Below are 20,416 nucleotides of genomic sequence, written 5' to 3'. Positions count from 1 at the left end.
TTTTTGTGGCCTGTTTTGTATAGTAGCAAGGGAAAAAAATGAAGTAACAAATGGGTAGCTTAGGCAACCAATGTCAACCCCTCGAGCTTACACGAATGAAGTTGTACTTTTGAAAACCGAAATACTATGGCCACTTTTGAAATATAGTTACCAAAAAAAAAGAAATTAAATTCACTGTTCTGTGTTTCTAAGAAAGCTATATTTACAGAGCAAACTACTGAACCATATTAAGTTTTATGATAATTTGTGACAAGTATCCAAGTTATCTGATAAATTTCATATCAGAGTTCAAAGCAGTTGATGGTTCAATGGGGATCACATTGCCCATAAAGCTTATTGCAAGCCACAGGTAAGGGCTTGCAGAGCATCCACCAGGACTTCCTAGCATATTCACCCAGCAACAAAAGTAAGCAAATCATCTCATCCAAATGAAGAGCAGTATGTTGTTGTGCCAACAGCATTCTATAGGCTCAGCCAGTCATGAGCCAAAACCAGTTTGTGGTCACATCTGTGTATCCTAAAAACCTAGCAATGTGACAACTTAATGAAAAAATGGGCACAAAATGTGCAATCTGTCAAATGTCAGAAGGAATGTTAAATTGCTTTTAGGAGAGAACTGAAAGTTATAGTGCAACTTTATTTTCTCATCTCTTCAGTTCTGGCCACTCAGTAATTAAGAAGACACAGCATAAATTGGAAAAGGGAAAGGGTTGCCATAGAGCTTAGAGGTGCTGAGAAACCTAGATATAAAAAGCGATTAGAGAAATCATGACATAATCTCCCTTTGGAAAACAGAAAATATATTTGTCCCAAAAAAAAAAACCCCAGAGCCAGTGGATGTGTATTGAAATTAAAAGGCAACAAACACAAAAAGTTAGTTTGTGATTTGCTATTACATATTCAAAGTTAACTGCTTAGAATCATAGAATATCCTGAGTTGGAAGGGACTCAAAAAGATCTTTAAGTCCAACTCCTGGACTCGAGGATCCTTTTACAGGCACATGATGTGATTTTTAGGGCTGTCTAGTACATGGCCACAGGAGACTCATGGCCCTACACAGCACAACCCCAAAAATCACACTCTGTGCCTGAGAGTGTTGGCCAAATTATTCTTGAACTCTGTCAGGTTTGACACTGTAACCCCTTCTCTGAGAGGTTGTTTCAGCACCCAACAACCCTCTTGGTAAAAATGTTTTTCCTAATATCCAACCTAAACCTCCCCTGACTGAACTTCGTGCCGCTGCCCCAGGTCCTGTCACTGGTCATCAGAGAGAAGAGATCCAGTGCCTGCCCCACTTTGGGCAATCTATTACCTTTATATCCTTCTCATATTGCAGTGCCCAGAAGTGCACACAATATTCAAGTGCAGAGCAGAGCGGGACAATCCCCTCCCTCAACTGGTTGGTGATGCTTTGCCTGATGCTCCCCAGCACACAGTTGGCCCTCCTGGCTGCCAGGGCACTGTTGACTCATATTCAACTTGCCCTCGCCCAGGACCCCCTGGTCCCTTTCCACAGGGCTGCTCTCCACCATCTTGTTTCCCAATTTGTACAAACATAAAGACGTATAAATGTCAATAAAGTTGTTCTATGTCCAATATAAAAGTTTTAATTACTTTTCTCATATTCAAGAAAATGGCCCTTCAAGCTATATCCTGGTAAAGAAAAGATTTCCTTTACACATTTACCACAATGTAATAAATTGGATTGGGAGTCCCTTTGTTAATATCTTTAATTTATGGTCTAGAACACTAGTTTTTTTCATTAGCACCACCTGCTATTTAAAAAAAACAGGCAAAATCATCAGTGTTGAAATGTGTCTGAGTATTTATATGAGATTAATATCATAACCTTCTAAGGTGTTACAATGGAAGAGCACTGTATCTTTTCCTCTTTTAAAAGAATATAGTTCAAGTCACTTGACAACAGAAACTTTAGTCTATATTGTAGCCCATTGACCTTTAAAGTGTATTTATTTGACTAGTGAGCACTTTCAATATGCATGGATTTGGTACTAGACGCATTCTTGCATAATTCCTGTTTACATAATATGTATGATGGAGTTCAGGAGCTATTAAAGAAAAAAAGTAAAAAACATATAACCTAACAAAGTGCACTTTGTCAATGGCTGAACTGTAGCTTTCCAGTCACTGAGTTTCCTGTGTCCCTCCTTAATGCCAGCAAACATCAGCACAAAGGAGTGCTTCATTCTCCCAGGCTAACAATGAACTGGAGAAGGTACCGCTTTTTTGACCCTACTCTTTTTCCTCAAAAGGACTTAACAGCTGAAACCTATCTTGCCCTGATAAAACAGTATGAGCATGCATTGGAGATAGGGTTTGTGAGATCAACAACATCTAAGTGATTAATACTGTAGGGGATCTAAAGAAAGAGATAATTATTTATACCTAATTTTATTTATAAATAAAAAATTGTTCTATGAAAACTGTCTACAAACTTTAGGGACAAACTTTTAAATGCTTTAGGGAGTGTATTAGCCCCTATCTTTATTGCTGAAGGATCTACAAAGTTTCAATGTGAGAAACATTTGATATTGAATCATACTAACAAGCCATGCAACAGGAGAGGGAAAAGACTTATGTTTCATTAGAGTAAGGAACCCAGTTATTCCAGTATAGAAGTAACACCTAACCTAAGTAAAACAGTTCTTGGTTTAATTAAGGATAGTGGTCGACCGTCTCCTGAGCAAGAAAAAGATAAGCTTCAGGAAAAAAAGACTAAAACTTCATAGACTTTTCAAGTACTGCTTCATACTAATTTTAAGATTCTGACTGAAAAGACCATTACAATGACTTTGTAAGCATTTTTAATAGTTACCTTTTTTCTACTAGTATAATAAATAATTAACTCCTAAATTCTAATCCAGATTTGTCTGGATTTGATTTCTAGTTGATTTAGTCTGTTATGCTTCATCTCATAGACAATTAGATACTATTAATAAAATTTCTCTCTTCATAATGATGAAGTTGTCTCTTAAAAAGTTTTGAATGTTATGCAGTTCTTTTGTTAGGGACATAATTACAAACTAAGCAGTAAATTGAAAGGACATGTCCTGAAGGAAACCATAACATTCAGGCACAGTAGATGAAAATTCTCAACTTTAACATAATACAGGAGACAAATCTTTTTTTGAAACTTCAACTCAAAGAACACAGACTTAAATCTTTCAGACAATCCAGACTGAAGTCAAAGAATCTGTAATTGTTTAAACTGGACAGCCCTTGTTTATGACAGTTTGTTAGGATTTCTAAGTTTGTTTGCAAAGAAAGGAGTTAACCAAGGCAACAATTAGGTAACAGTTATAAAGAAATACAGTCACTAAAGACAGAAGTGTTCAGAGCAAAGAGGAAGGGTGAAATAACTCAAGAGACTGCAGCCACAGAAGCAAAGCCAGTTTGGGCTTTTAAGATGGGGGAGACAAAGAATCCATGGGGTGGCAGCGGAACAGCAGACTTGTTGCAAGGAGAGAGGTGCAATATGATAGAAACAACTGTAGCTGATACAAGTTTTGATGCTTGGATATTATCCTGGAAGAATATGGATCTCACTGATATAAGGCTCTGGGTAAAAGCTTACCTATTAAATAAAAGAAATGCAGTTGAAAACAGAACCTGGAAATATGTTTTTGTGCTTTTCAAGAGGCATGGCACAAGCTTGGCACATTTTGAAGGGTTGGTAGCCCTGCAAAGGCAATTGAAACATACTGCATAGTGCCAATTCATTTTGATTTGCAGGTAACTGCTCCAAGGAAAACAAATGTTTCAGTAAAACCCCAAAGGATGATTAATGTAAGGCATTTCAAGCACTCCTAGCAGTGTGTGTGTATGTGCATGTAAGATAAAAAAAACCCCAAACATTATGCTACTTTACCATCTAGGGCAATGCCTCTGAAGAACTTCTTGCAGAGTCAGGACAGCCTACAGCAAAAATATTGTTTTCACAGGCCTATATCCAGGTGCCAGGCCCCCAAAGATATACTGACCCTCTAGAAGGGGCACAATATCTTCAAAGCTCCCTAGAGGAAGAAGATACAACAAAATACCAAACATGAGAAGTTTCATCAGCACTGAACAGATTAGAACTGCACTAAACATCAGGAGCTTTCTGAGATTCTCCCAAAGTGCAGGCAATGAAATAGGGTCATGAAAGAAGCATCATGGAGGTCTGAGAGGGAAAGAGAAGGTGGAACAGGGTGCACAAAAAGGGAAAAAAAAATCCACAATAGCAAAAGATTCTATGAGCTTTAGTAATAATATAACATACTTTAAAGAACAACTAAAACATATGAACAAATCCTGTGCAGTTTGTTATTCATACACAGATCATCCTAGTGATACTTCTGTCATATAAGAATGAACAAAAAATTGCTATTTTCATACTGTTTGAACTCCTACCTGTAATAAAACCATTCTCACACATTTCCTGCAAAAGAATGGTAATTAAAAGCTGGATTGATTTTTGTTTGTTGACAAGAATTTGTAAACCGCAATTACAATTAGAAGTGTCAAAATCTTTAGAGCTTTTTGAACAAAGAAGATAATGCCCTGGTCAAGACTCCAGGAACATGCATTGTTTTACCTACATGATAGCATATCTATTCTTCATACATTTTGAGGCAGCTGTAGAGTAACAGCAAAACATGCCAATATGTTCCCCACAGACACCAACAGCCAACTATGAAAAATAAATGGTGACAAAGTTCCTAATTTAACCTACTAGTTGTATCTCCCAAAAATAAAATAAACAAAAAGACTTCACAAAACCAGCATAACAATTAGTACCTGTTAAGCTCTTAAGGCTGTCTGAGAAAATACCCATCCTACTACTCCGAATGGAAATAAAATGGAATTCTAAAATGGAATCCGAAATAGAAGATTATCTCTGCTCATGGAGGCATTGCAGATGCAGATTATCCATCACTCTCATTCTTAAAACCCACAGCAGTTAACCACAATTTAAAGTAAAGCACACAATTGTAAAATAAGCATACTTACAGAAAATATTGTCTGGGATAGAAAGGAAAATACTAACAAGACTAGAAGCACTCTTGATAACATCTTATTATTTCCTTGTGTTCTTTAGATAGAGAAATGCATGTGATACTGGCAAGGTTGCAACAGTGAAAATATATCTCTAATCCTAAAAGGTAACATAGAACCATTCATAGTTTCAGCTTTGTTCCTGAAGATGCTTAGTAGTTTTTCTACTTCTCTCTTCAAGTAAACTCAAAAGGGATTTTCTGGTAACAGAACACCACATGGTTCTTTTATTGTTTATTGCAAATTAACAATCCTTTTAAAAGTAGCATGAAAGATCCTTTCCTGCTTCCTGAGCACATGTTAGCTTTCAGCAGTTGTTCACAGAGAACTGTAGGACACCTTTTCCCTCCCATAGTTTTGTGTTTCACTTTGGCAAGCCTTCAAAGATTCACACATGACTTTAACAGGCATCTTGACAGCCAGAAAAGGTTCCCGCTCCTTCCATTAATATTACTCCACTGATTTTGTCCAAACAATGTATAATCTCATGGCTCACCTTTCTCCACCCACCTGTTTTTGCCCCTCCTTTTTGTATTAGCCTCAACAATTTCACTTATTCTGCAAAATTCATATAACCATAGAAACATTAATGTTGGAAAAGACCTCCAAAATTAACAAGTGCAACCTTTGACCAAACACCATCATGTCAACTAGATCATAGCAGTAAGTGCCACATCCAGATGTTTCTTGAACATCTCCAGGAATGGTGACTTCACCACCTCCCTGGGCAACCCCTTCCAACGCTTGACAACCCTTTCAATGAAGAAATTCTTCCTGATGTCTAACCTGAACCTCCACTGTCACAGCTTAAGGGCACCTCCTCTTGTCCTGCCTCTGGTTGTGTGGAAGAGGAGGCCAATCCCCACCTGGCTACAGCCTCCTTTCAGGTAGTTGTAGAGAGCAATATGGTCACCCCTGAGCTTTCTTTTCTCCAGGCTAAACAACTCCAGCTCCCTCAGCCTCTCTCCACATGACTTACTCTCTAGACCCTTCAGCAGTTTTGTTGACTTTATGGTCTTGTGTAGTGTTTCAGGATAACACTTACAAGGTCTTGCTACACAGAATCATACTGGGACAACAGGCTTCAAGTGAATCAAGTTAGGAAATGGAATTCTGGAGGTCATACGCAGAGTCTGGTCCTTACTCCGATAGCAGTAAAAAAATCAGCATCAGAAAAAAAATGTGAGAAAAGATGAGTCTCTGCAATACTATGATTAGGCAATGTCTAGCAAAGTGATAACCATATTAGAGCAAGAAAAAAAAGCATGAGAGGCTGAAGACATCATCTTAAAGCTTTCAGTGACAGAAGTCTTACAGCAAAAGTTTGTGTTAATAGTGGCTGTGGAGTAAAGACAGTAATATACGTTAAAAAACCTTTCCTACCAGAAGCCCATACCTTGGAGGATACATGTTCAAAAAGCACCTAAAATCTTTCATAAAGTTTATAAACCTGGGCTGAATCCCAGTTTTTGTCTTTCTCCTCAATATGGAACATGTGGATAGCATTCAACCTCCTTTGCTCAACACTTGTCTCAGGACAGCTTCTACCTTGTGCTAAGCCTTTAGACTGGTCAGTAGTATTGCTTAACCATGCTTTTATCTAGTCATTGAGACTACTTACCTGTACCAATAGTGGTGGCTGCAGTCCCCAGATATACCCATGACATACTGCAGCACCATTATCAAGATGTCTCATACACATTAGGGTAATTCCTTCATCCAGGCTGGATGGCAGCAGACAATATTCTTCTTTACTTTCAAAACGAAAATAAAAGTAAAGAATGATGAAATTTGTCAGGTAACACAGCAGAGATAATGCAAAAAAGAAAAATCCACATGCTCTCTTCAGCAATCAATGACATCACACATCTGACCCTTCTAGAACACTAGAGTGCTCTCAAACAGCATCACACTAGTTTTTGTAGCTCTTAGATGTCAATAAAGCACCCCATGAGACAAGACTTCAGGGCAAAATTTTGATTGTGCACTTTGAACCATTATTCATTCACTTTCTTATTGATTCACATCTACACAGAGCAAAAAATATTTAAATTCTTTACTATTTCACTGTCCTCTCCATGTAAGTTATCCTTGTCTCTGCTTTGACCTCCAGTTTATCAGAAATAATAAGTAAAGGAAAAAAAATAGTATTTCTTCTTTAAGTTAGAGTTATCATTCAAAAACTTTTGAAGCCAATGTCTCTCCTGTCTCCTTGACTAATAATGCCTCCTACTCAAGGAGTTAAAGTTTTTATATAAATATTTATTTGTTTGGGGTTTTTTTAACTTCAGTTACTTCATGGCTGGGTACCCCTCTTATCATGATTTCTGTGTCAAGTTGTTCTTCCTCTATCTTGAACAAAACCTTTTTCTGAATGTATGTCACAGAACTCTTTGCATAGATAAATACTGAAAATCAGAGAGAATTTCAGAGTACAAAATTTCTTTTCAAGCCTTTCATTTTCCCTAGGTGTTTTTCTAAGGTTATAACTCATCATACCATTCTTTCAGAGACAGCAGAATCTTTATCTCATAAGTCATGCATGATTTTCACTTCCTTTCTTTAAACATGTATTTACAGGTCAATTTTACCAAGCTTTTTGCAAATTAAATATACAAGTAAGATCATCAAAATTATATCCAAGACAATATTTGAAAACTTATATTTGGATTAATGTGCTCTTCAAAAATTTCTGGTCAGATATCCTGGATGAGGAGACAGCCCTATAGTTGCATATAACAATTCCCAACTTAAGTGAGACTAATTAGCTTGCTAAGCTTTCTCAGTCATTCCAACCTTGAATTTAAATTTCATTTTCATTGTTTCACAGAACAGTTTTCCTATTAACAGGAATCTGAAAAAAGTTGACAAAATCAGGTGAAAAATACATTCCTAACCATAAGAAAGTGAGTACCGTCATGGTAAACACAACAGTACTAATCCACATTCAGATAATTTGCACATCATCACAAATTAATAGATGAACCTGGCTACAGAAAAAACACCACCTTATGTCCACCTGCATCCCACACCAGAGCAGGCAGATGCCCAAAGGAGGATGTGAATGGGAAGCCCATGCTGGAGCAGGCTCCTGGCAAGACTTGTGGCCCCAGGGTAAGAGGAGCCCACGCTGCAGCAGGTTTGCTGGCAGGACCTGGGTGGATCCACGCTGGAGCAGCCTGTTTTCCTGACGGACTGAACTCTGTGGGAGGGACACACACTGGAGCAGTTTGTGGAGAACTGAATCCCCGTAGGAGAGACTCACACTGGAGAAGTTCATGGAGGACTGTCTCTTGTGGGTGAGACCCTATGATGGAGCAGGGGAAGAGTGAGAAGAGGAAGGAGTGGCAGAGACAACGTGTGATGAACCTGAATCCAAAAAATCGGCCCGAAAAACTGCTCAGAGAATTTTTTATCTTTAAGCAGCAAGGTATTTGTTTATTCAACGTTGGGAGCAAGCCAGCTCGCGCTGGACAAACTTGCTCGACTTGCAAGTGCAAAACTAAGCCATTTTATACATTTTAGATACATGGTTACATCATTTATTATACATATTAATAAGTAGGCTAGTCTCTGGGCGGAGTCTTTCCAGACATGCGCAGTCTTCTACTGTGGGGGTCTTCTCCTCAAGCCTTCATCTCTCTAGTGGTCGCCATAGACATCTTCCTCAATTTGACCTCTTCAATTAGGTGACCTGAATTCTTCAAGCTTGCAAAATCCTGGCTCTGGGCCTTCTAGATCTTATTCAAACGTCTAGTTTACCTAATTTATTACTGTGTGTGTGTACTACTCCTGTTCTTTCTATAATAAGGCCTTTGGTCCAGTGAGCAGAACAGAACATGATATTAACCAGTGCTCCTAAAATGTTCTTCTAGCAAAACAGGTATTGAGGTTTCTTAGCAGGCCAAGATATCTCAGTTAACTCTTTTAGGCCTGGCTCCTGTTTCAAACTGATCACAACTGCCACTGGCTGTTCCCTTGCGCCACTGGGAGAGAGGGGGAGAGAGAATTCAGGAGTAAAATTTGGCCCTTAAAGAAGGCAGGGGGTGGCGGCAAGGTGCTTTAAGATTTATTTTTTGTTTTTCTCATTGTCCTACTTTGATTTGATTGGTAATAAATTAATATAATTTCCTTGAGCCAAGACTGTTTTGCCCACAACGGCAATTGGTGAGTGATGTGTCCCTGGCCTTATCTTGACCCATGAGCCTTTTGTTTGTTCTCTCCCTTACCCAGTAGAGAAGAGGGAGTGACAGAGTAGCTTTGGTGGGCACCTGACAACGAGGCAGGGTTAACCCACCACATCTCTCCTTGCCCCAGTGTGGGAAAAAAGAAACTGAATTTTGCAAGAAAAACAGCCTTTTTGTTTATCTGCCTCACAATCTACCATGCTCTGTTTCTAAGAAGAGAAATAGGCTGAGGTTTTTTCTGTTTAATCCTAGTGTAGAAATTCAGGAAACACATACTGGGTAAAAGCACTTGGATCTTTTGAAGGTTTAGGACATGTTTTGTAGACAGCAATCCAAAATAACCTAAGAATAGCTGTCTATTTCCATTCATCTGAATTACTTGTTTAAAGTAAGTTTATGGATGAGGTAAGTTTGTGCACTCTTTATGGCTGCAGATTGAAGAGGTTACTAGCTGAGGTTTAAGCACCTGATGTGACACCTTGAGAAGTAGGTGCCTCGCTCAAAAACATACCAGGCATTTCTGCATTGTATTCTGCAAAGGTGTGGTGGGCAGCACAATACAAATGTCTCTGCTTTTCTGCTTAGATAGTCCAAGTTCAGTTGTGTTTATTAGCTTCCCTTCACCTGGACCCATGCTAATCAATTCAGAGCACTTGCTCCTCTACCTAGTTTTGTTTCTTTTTATTAAAGGAAGGCTTATGAAACTGAAGAGTTACTCACAAACCTGGGGGTTAGGTACAGCAGCTAAAGTGCTGGGCAACAGGCATTGTGCTATGGACAAAACATGAGATATTAAGCTAGCAGAGTCAAGAGCTAGGAAGCACACAAAATGACAGTTATCTATGCAACATTATTTCACAATACCTTTTCCTTTGCATAGTCATTAGTGTCGGGCCTAATTACATAAGCACATACCGTTAAGTGCACAGGCTGCCCAAAGCATTTAACACTATTTTCATTTCAGTGGAGTGGACAGAAACAAGAACAACATCACTGTTGCTGATTAACATTAAATAGGGTTCTTTTTCTTAATACTCTGGTTTTCCTAATCTCCAGCAAATAACATAGTCAAAAAGAACGTGTTACAGCATTCTGGTCACAGATTGATAAAGGTTTCCATTTCAAAATTCTTATTTTTCTCTCTAATTGGAGAAGATTTTTATAAGATAATGCTCCGAATGACAGTTATTTGAGCGGTTTGTAACCATCTTTTGCAGAAGATAAATACAGTAGCTGCTCTTGATCCAAGCTGACCTTGCCTCCCTGAGAGCAAATAGAAAAAAAAAAAAGGAAAAGGAAAAAAGAGAAGAGCGTTTTAAAGAAAAGCAAGCATTAAAAAGCAGAATGTCTATTCACGAGACTGATTTTCACATGCAGCCTTACTGCTGCAACAGGCATAGAATATGTTTTTATTAGCCACTCCCAAAACCTCAGAATATTTTTCTCACCACGGTGTTTTTAATGACTGAAAACCAACTTCACAGTACACAAAAAATGCAGTAAAAATAAGGGAGTAAAACACTTTTGCAAAGTTCAGAAAGAAAACCAGTTAAACAAAAAGCAATATGTTTTCCCAGTTCCCAATGTCATGCTCAAGCCATTTCAGCATGTTCTGTTGCAGGAGACTCAGCTGTAGCCTTGACAATGCTATTATTACATATTTGGTTATAATGTCTAACTGGATAGAACTACTTTGGAGCTAGTTCAAGGTACAGAGAATATTATGTTGAAGCAGAGGAGAGAACAATTACATCAGACACTCCTGAGATTGCCGATAGAAATTGAAGTTACAAACCAGGTAGTCATCCAATTTAAGACAGGACAGACTCTGTTCTTGATGAAGATTATGATTTGAGTCATCAACTTGATATTAAAATTAGACCTTATTAGTATCAAAGAAACCACTACTGATCACTGAGTACAAAATAGGAATAGCATTTTAAAATGTGAACAAACAATTTGTGCTTCTGAGCTGGCGTAGGGTAGGAACATTGATTTCCCTCCGCTCCTTAACTTTCACTTTTTTAAGCATCACAAAGAAAAAAAGATGCTGTGTTAGTAGGTATTTTAGAATACCAAGGAGGCTAATATTTGAGAATGTTTCTAACAATTTTATAAAACTATTAACATTCCTACTACATAAAGAAAAATTTCACTGAGATATTTCAGCCACACATTGAGCTACAGCACAGGAATATCAACTCTAATTTGCAGGAATGTATTTTATAAAACAAAATTCCAAAGGCTTATTGTAATAAGAACTTCGGGTCTACTTCTTTTCTTTGAGCATATGTTTTGAAAAATGTCACAAGACTGACCTCTGGTGGGTCATAAATTACCAAGCATCTAAAGTGACACACCAAAAATAAATATGTATCACACACGAGAAAAGGAAGGGACTTTTCACAGAATCCCAGAATATTTTTCATAGATTTCAACATAAGAAGGACATATTATTCTTCACAGTCTTCCACAGGAAGGAAGTGAATATGCTGCAAGTCATTATAACAAACAAGAAACTATAATGATTCCGCTACTTATTCACTCACCAGCATTTGAACACAAAATTAGCTATAGGACTCAGAACTACTGCTTTTTTATGAGATTAAATTTAAACAGCTAGCACTGTATAACTTTTGAACCTGCCTAAATTTTAGTCATGCACAAGGCCAATGCTTATTCAAATGAATAAGTGCTCAGATTAAAAAAAAAAAAAAAACCAAACCAAAACAAAACAAAAAAAAACCCAAACAAACAAACAAACAAACAAAAACAAACAAAAGGTAAAATTCCATATTCTATCATTTAGTATCCTGAACATAAAAAAACCCCAAACATATCCAGCTCCACTTCCCACACTTCTCAAGTCTTCGCTGCTTACCAATATAAGTATTTCATTATCTGAATGTACTCCATAAGATAATCAAGTGAACGCCTGCCCTTTTTTCCTAGTAAACAGGAAAGACTGACGTGATGAAAATTCTGTTTAAGGAAACAATTCCAAATATTCACCCTGTATAATCTACAGTTTTGTAAAAGCTACAAAACCTGCAATTTTTCAATGTCAGTCAGTCAGTACTGAGTGTAGAGGTTGCACAAGATGAGTCAGCTGATTTTGTATAACAACTCCCAGTTTAGATCTTCAAGAACCACATTAGCGTTTTGCCTCAGCATTATGTGGGGAAGCCTTGTTTACTGTAAGAGAAACTTCTTACAGAGCTGTGGCCTTCCAGAACACAGTCTGTCCTCTCTTCTTTATTTCCATTTTTACATGACCTACATAGCTTTTTCTCAGACATATAACTTTGAAGCGATCATATTGAATGTATTTTCAACCTGCACTCTGTTATTACTGAACATTCTGAAAACACTAATGAGAATAGCTAATGATGCTAACAGATTTTTATTTTCACATCCTTAGAGAGAACCAACTGATAGGAAAATCTATTGATCTAATGCAAAAACCCATAGAGCATATCTCCATTGCGATTCCCTTGTCTGTACATGTAGGCAGTTCTTAATCACTTAAACACTTACTGACATTACCCAGGAATAATTGTATCAGATGCTACTAAATGAAATGCCATAATGATCCTATTGTACCCACAATTTTTAGCCATATCCATGGCTCCATCAGTATTTCCAAGGAATAAAAAACAGATAAGAGCTAAGTCTATTGTCAGTTTACCTAAATATTCTATATAAATATCCTATCTTCCTTAAATTTTCAGCAAAAACTAACAAACATCATAAAATAAACTTGTAATCTCAATCACTAAGAAAAGCAAGTTTGTTACTCAAGAGTATGCTCTCTATAAAGAATTTAAACAATGCATTGAATAGGCTTCAGCTTTATTACTATGCTTTAGGTTTGGTCACTAAAATTCTGTATCAGTTTTTCCAGTTTTGCCAAGCTTTGCCATCAGACTCATTTACTATTGGCTGTTTGGATCATTCTCAATTATCCTTTTGAATAATGGTGTATGTGACACTGTTCTGGTATTACTCTGCTTTTGTCAGGACAATCAAGAGATTGTGTTTCAGACAGCTTTAGATACCAAAAGTTCAAAAAAGCAGTGAAATTGAAATTTACCGTCCCTAACCAATACTGTTTAAATACCCACTTCTTTCAATTACGTTTAAAAAAAGGCTTTAAAAACATGTATCAGCTTTCTTCTTTTCAAACACAGAGTGGATCTTCTCCTCTATGTAATTTAATTATCTTGGTAAAATGAAATCAGAGTTAAACACCCAAATAAGAACTTATATCACATAATTTTATATCTTTAGAATTATTAAATTGGTCAACTTCTTTTACAGTCGGTAGAATGGAACACTCACTTCTCAAACATGGTTTATGTAGAGAGGAGATAAATAGTGTCCTGGATGCATAACTATCCTATAATCTAAGATTCTGGGGGGAAAAAACCAAAATCAAAACCTGACACCAAATACAGGAAGAGATGTTTATTAGAAAATATCATACAGCAAATACTTGAAAACAGAGCTAAAAACCTACATAAATTCTAAACCCACTTTATAGGCCTTCCTTTTCTGAAAAGATTCTCTCTTCACTCTTTTGCTTCAAACCTAATAAATTATGAAAATAGTTATGTTAATGCATTAGAGCTATTATAAAGTACACTAGAAATTCCAAACTAATAAAATGCCTACAGAATGGTATATATGAGTGTATGGATTTAAAATCTGAGAAGTATGAGCTTATCTAAAGCTCGAATCATAAACTCTCACGCAATAGACTTAAAAAATTGCAATCAAGAGATAAAGACAATTATTTGAGTTAGCACAGCCTCTGCGAAAGAAAGAGATGCCGTTATAAAGTAAAACATCTGTTTAGAAAAGAGATGGAAAAAGCTCTGGCATATCACAGCAGTAGAGTAAAAAGTGTGGTATTAACATACCACCTTTTTCACTTTAGTTCTTTTTTCCACTTAGTAGAAAATGATGGCACGATCACTCAGATTTTGCCTAAGGTTCCTCTAACATGACATGAAGTAATATCTGAAAATAGTTTCAAAAAATAACATTAGTCAACAATCACTCTGTGAAGTCATGAGTGCAAACATCTGATATCACGATCCTGGTAAATCAATCAGGTGAGTTAAACAGACCATAAAATATGAGTAATTAAATAATCCTTATGTATTAACAACTAAGAATGGCAGCTATTACTCAAAGTGCAGCAGAGGACTAGACCAAAGGGTTTTCCAGATGACTGATTGTTAATTTAGAAGCTGGAGCAAGCTGTTTGTGTAAGGAAAAAGAGCAATGTTAAGCAGAGACTCAGCTCCCTTCTCAAGAAAGGAAAATAAATACCATTCTTCCCTCTTTCAGGAAATGCTAGAGCAAAACTGTCACAGATGTGTCACTAGGAACATGTCACCCTTGAAGATTTAGCACAAAAGGTAAGAACTGGCCTCAGATCATTTTTTAAAGTAATTTTAATGCTTCCTCATTATTTGAGAAGTGTACTTTTTTGTATTAAATTTGATTAAGTCAAAGATTACTGATAAGAAGCTTAAGTATCACCATGACAACATCATGAAAATGTGTACTGTTCCAAATCACACTATCCAAGAAATAATCCAATCTATTAAACCAACTAACTTCTAAATACATTGCAAAGTTTATTGACTGGTTAGGAGGTTAGCAAAGAGCAAATGCTGTCAATGTTGCATTGCCTACTAAAATGTCAGATAGAAATTTGTTGAGATTTCAGCTGTTTTCTCTCCTGCATAGATTACTCTGACATTCAATAAGGTATAAAATGCTGTTCTTTAAATATCTAATGGATAACAAGAAATCACCACTCTAAGTATATAGAGGAAAATGGTAACGCTTTAATAGCTAAAAGTGCCGTCAGAATCAAGTATATGTACAGTCAAGTTATGGGTACACAAAACAAATTGAATCAATTGTATGCTACAATGTCACTTCAATATTTGAATTCCACTTCCAGAGGAAACACAAGGCTTTAGATTTTTTTGATAAAATATACACCATTGTCAAGCATCCAGTTTTGTACAGCAATACGTAGTAAAAGCATACGGGAAAGACTGGGTTGCTTAAAAGAATGGGTCAGCATTACAGAAAGTTAATGGAATTTCAACAGGAGTTGATTCATGCTGTAATGCATCATATGAACCAGAAAATTAAGAATTAGTTTTTACAGTTTTCCAAAATAAATCTGACATACCAGGGTCACCAAGATGTCCAACAGTGTTATGACCTGCTCCTGAGGCTGACGTTCTTGGTAATAGATCCCGTGAGGCAGCTTAGCATGAAACAAAACAGAATGACTGGTGGGATTTTACACACACACACACACACACACACACACACACACGCGCATATGTATGTATGTATGTATGTCAGGTTTATTTTGGAACAACTTGATTGCAATGGAAACGAGGTGTGTAGCAGTTTTGGGTTTATCTATAGAAATACAACAATATAAAGGTATAAAAATAACACCCAAGAAAATATACAAGAAGGAGAAACAAAGGATAAGAGTAGATAGTGGAAAGGAAAGATACCACCACCCAACAAGACTTGATTGCAATTTCCATGTCTGTTGGTCGAAGTGATGGTTGCAAACTTGATCCATCAGGGGTGGGGGAAGTCCACGAAACATAAAGTTCAATGCATTCATAAATGTTCAGGTTCAGGTGGCAACATCCAGGTACCTCTCCTGGAGGGAGCAGTTTATACTGTCTGTTGTAACACTGTAGATCATGCACAGTCCTGTTGTGGAAAGTTCTGGGGGCAGTTTGGGGATCTTTAATGGTTTATGACCCCTTGTAAGACATGACCGCTGTTTCTCAAACCAATTATGCCTTAACAGAAGGAATGAATAACCCTCAGGCCTACATGTGAATGTCCCAGTACCTCTTCCGGGATGGAGAATTTTATACTTGAGCCAGTTGTTGAAACTGGCATCGTAGAAAGCATTATCACACCTCACGGGATCTGCTTCTTATAGGACTCTTCTCTTATCTTTCTCAAAACCCAGCTTTTTGCTAAACAGAAGTCAGTTTGTTGTGGTCATCCTCTGGTGGTGGGTGCTTACCGGCTCTGCACCCTGGGCTGTCCTTCTGCAGATCAGAGGTTTTGCCACCACACACCCAAAACTCTTCACATTCTCTCGGTTGAGGGTGCAAACCTGGCCTCAGCAAAGCACATTGCTTTTACAAATGATCAATTGTTTGAGTCATTAACCTTTAATATTTCAGTCTCTCACAAACAGCAAACCAAAATCCAGTGTCCCATATTTACTCAAGCGTGTACAGCAAGTTAATTCCTCAAGCTATATGTGCACAAACACGGCCTGGTTTATGCAAGAGACTCATTTTCAGGTAAAAAAAACAATCCATTGAGTAGTTACCAACAATACATTGCACACAAATACATTTAGACCTTGAAATGATGGGCAAATCAAGCCACAGCAAGAGTACATTATCACCCATATAGAATAATCCCCTTAAGTGTGTTGTGGGTTTTTTGTTTGGTTTTTTTTTGTTTGTTTTTGTTGCTGCTGGTTTTTGTTTGTTTCCTTGTTTTAAAATACAGACATTTAAAAACGAATAACTTATAAAAATACTGATAATAATAAAATCATAGAATCAACCACATTGGAAAAGACCTCAGAGATCAACAAGTCCAACCCTTGATCCAACACCACCATGGTTATTAGACCATGGCACTAAGTGCCACATCCAGTCTCATCTTAAAAAACTTCAGGGACAGTGAATCCACTACCTCCCTGGGCAGCCCGTTCCAATAAAATGTCTCATATTTCTACCACCTCAATACTCTCTTCTTCTTTCAACATTTTCTACCATCTCAGCAGTATCCCCAGTAGTTTTTTGAGTAGCTACATGATGCTCCAGCTTCTTCTGCATAGGATCCATTGATAAAATATTCTGTCTCAGTTCATCGATATATTTCAAACCATTTACATCCGAAAGCTTCTGGTTCTGTGAAATGGTTGAAAAGGCTTTTTTAAGGCCCATGTCAGGATTGGTGGTTTCTGTTTAGTTTTTTCAGGAAATAGCACTGCTTCAGTTTCAGGTGTAGGAAATCGTACTCTATACACTTCAGGGTAAGATTTCTGAAACTAGAAAAGTACATTAATTCAAATTAGAATTTGACCAACTTGTAAAATAAACTACTAAAGTGCAACCTCCACTTCTGGTGCAGGAAAATTATTTCTCTAATGGACTTTCTATATCTCTATATACAGAAAATATCTAATATCTAATTTTCTAATATGGGTTGATTCACCACAGTATTCCAGTTCTAATGATATGAAGTCGATACCCCAAGCATACACACCATTTTGAATTTCAGTATTTCTGTACAGGAATACGTGTCTAAGACTTGATAAAACTTTTTAAGTTTAAATTAGAGACTGTAGAGCAATTTTTACTTACTTGCTTGAGCTTCTTCTTTTTATCTTTCACAGATATTTCTTTATTCATTACAATTTCATCCAACAAAGCTGCCAGTGGTTCTTGAGAGCCAGTTGCCCTTTGGTATTCAAATTCATCTGTACTGATTTGGCGACAAAATGGTGGAGGAGGAAATGTTGCATCAGTATCAGCTCTAGCACATTTAATCTGAAGAAATAGTAAAAAAAAGACTGCTATGTTTTCTGCAAACAATTTGCAAAAACTGGCTTAATTAATTGACCACCCAGAAACATTAAATAGAGAAGATATGGCATACAGATCCTAAATTGTACTTTCTATCTCTTGTACTAATCAAGTGAGTTCAAGTAAGTAAAAAAATATGACACAAAGGAAGCCTGTTCAACTCTTGAAATAAGTTTAAAGTTACTTTTTCAGTAGAAAATAAAGATAGAGGAACTAAAAGCCAGCTTTGAACAAAACAAATATGGTATCAGGAAACAAGAGGTACAAAAAAAAGATCAAGTAAGGATGGCTCTAAAAAAAAAAAAAGGTTACAACATTAATGGAAGCACTTTATAATTCACAGTTTTCCTCACTATCAGATAGTTTACCCATTCCATGGAAAAGATAGTGCTGATTAACAGGAAAACATATTTTTAAGTTCTTATCTCTAAACCATTCAAGATTTGCTTAGTTGCATGTGAACACATAGTTAAGGTTGAATATCAGTAGTCAAAATTATTTAGCTCTTCATAAGTTAACAGAGACAGAACAAAGTGTTTTAACAACTGTTGAACTTCAGAGAACAAAGGATAAATTTGACTTAGAAACACAGAGACAAAAGAGGTTTTTTCACTAGATACTTACTTGGACTCTCTGGAGATGTACAATGTGATCCTCTACAGAAGATTTTAAAGCAGAAGGAACACTTAAGATCTCTTGATAATTATCCATGAGAAAAGATACTAGTTTGGCAGCAAGCAGTTCATCCAAATCTATTTCATCATTTGAGCAGAGAATACAACGGGAAAACACCTGAACCACCTGAGAAAAAAAGCAACATCATTATCACGTATTTTTCTGTTTGGGACTGAGGAGTAGGTAATCAGGCTGCATTTAAAAAGTGACCTTGTAGAGTAAATATTTTGATATCACAATACTTACTGTACTTCCAACATACTAGTATATTAAAAAAACAACTTGCTATGTACAGTGACATTATGTGAGTGGTAGATTGAAGATTACTCCTGCCTCGTTTGGATAATCCAATCCTGACTTTAGACTTAGAATGGAAAAATTTCATTTTATTCTCAAGACTTGGTCAAATAGCCACTTCACATGGCTATTTACAGTTAAACAGAGAATAAGTATTTAGAGATTTTTTTAATATAACACAGAACTTTCATAGAAGTTAAGTATGAGAGGAAAAACTGAATATCACTATTTTGAAATCATCAAACCACATTTCAGGTCCAGTTCACTTCATGTAGTCTGGTGCTCAAGCATTATGTCTGTGCACCGCTCATTTCTAATGTTAAAAGCACAGAAGGTAATAAGGATTTCTGTCATGTACCATAGACTACGCAGTGGAATTAAAACCTAGTACAAAATACTTGGACTTTAAGGATTCACTTCTAAAAATAACATTCAGATTATAACATAACTATTTCAATAAAAGACCATTTACAGTTAATTAAATTATAACCTTAGCAGTCAAAAAAATAATTATTTTAATCAAGTGTTATTCATAGTTAATTAAAATCTTAATTGCTGTGGAACAAATTTAGATTTGCGCACATTACTACAGAATTTTTACAGAATGGTTCTACAGCTTAGTTTTCCATTGCACTTAATTTTCAAAGACTTTAAAATTAACCAAAACAAATACATGTTCTTAGCCAGTTGGAATTGTTAAGAAAAAGCATTAGCAAAAAATAGAGCTTTGTCAAAATCTGACTAAAATTCTTTTCAGAGACTTTTGTGGTGGAAAAAATTACTATTGAAATGAACTGGTAGGATTTTTTTATATGGCTGAAAACAGGTAAATCAAAATATTCAGCTACGTATTTCTAACCTTGACTGAAACAAGAAGTCTTTTTCATTCACACTGCAATGATAAAGAAGACCAGAGACCTTCTCTGCAGTTTTTTGTTTGTTTGTTTGTTTGAGGTGTTTTGTTTGTTTGGGTTTTTCTACTGAATAGAGAAATCAGTGGGGATTTAACTTTGAAAGATAAGGAAACCTCTAAAATTCTAAGCAAGTTCTTTGTTTGCTCACAAATTACCATGAAATTCCAGTTTATTCAAATTCAGATTAGCTTTCCACATAGCTAGAATAGACAGACAAACCACTCTTCAAACAAGCAAACTGTATTATGTATACACTCTCCAGTACAAATCTTCAACCTGTGCTACTCCAAAAGCCTTGTCCTCGACCTTTTGCCTCACATTTATACGTACCAAAGTTCTGGTCCTCACTGACTCAGAAAGAGGTGGCAAATCCTTGTTGAGGCTAATTCTTGCCATCATTCTCACCAACAGCTGTAGTCTTTTTCGATTTTCTGGTGGCAGCAGGAGACAAGATATCTGAAGAGCTTCTACAGCCTTGCTGTGTTTTTGCAGCAGTCCTGGATTATACAAGATCAGGAGGTAGGGCAACATTTCTCAGTTAAGTATTTCCATAACATTTAACACAATATTTCTATATCAAACTCCCCAAATCCCTTTCTTACTCATTCA

At 36.6% G+C, this 20,416-nt stretch overlaps 1 protein-coding gene across 1 annotated transcript in view; it reads right to left on the bottom strand.

Moving 5' to 3' along the window:
• Window positions 1–16,957: 16,957 nt before the first annotated feature.
• Window positions 16,958–20,416, bottom strand: part of DEPDC1B (DEP domain containing 1B) — an 18,596-nt gene continuing 15,137 nt past the window's right edge. Inside the window, exons 8-11 of the mRNA XM_027671534.1 lie at window positions 20,138–20,304; window positions 18,546–18,722; window positions 17,700–17,885; window positions 16,958–17,383 (exon numbers count right to left, since the gene is read on the bottom strand). Of these exons, the coding sequence (XP_027527335.1) occupies window positions 17,222–17,383; window positions 17,700–17,885; window positions 18,546–18,722; window positions 20,138–20,304 (692 nt within the window). The 3' untranslated portion in view covers window positions 16,958–17,221. The remainder of the gene's footprint in view (window positions 17,384–17,699; window positions 17,886–18,545; window positions 18,723–20,137; window positions 20,305–20,416) is intronic.

Source organism: Neopelma chrysocephalum, unplaced genomic scaffold (genome assembly GCF_003984885.1).
Source record: "Neopelma chrysocephalum unplaced genomic scaffold, ASM398488v2 Primary Assembly neopelma1_97102, whole genome shotgun sequence".
Taxonomy (NCBI): Eukaryota; Metazoa; Chordata; class Aves; order Passeriformes; family Pipridae; genus Neopelma; species Neopelma chrysocephalum.
The sequence above is the reverse complement of the archived record's forward strand: the minus strand, read 5'-3'. Positions and strand labels throughout refer to the sequence as shown.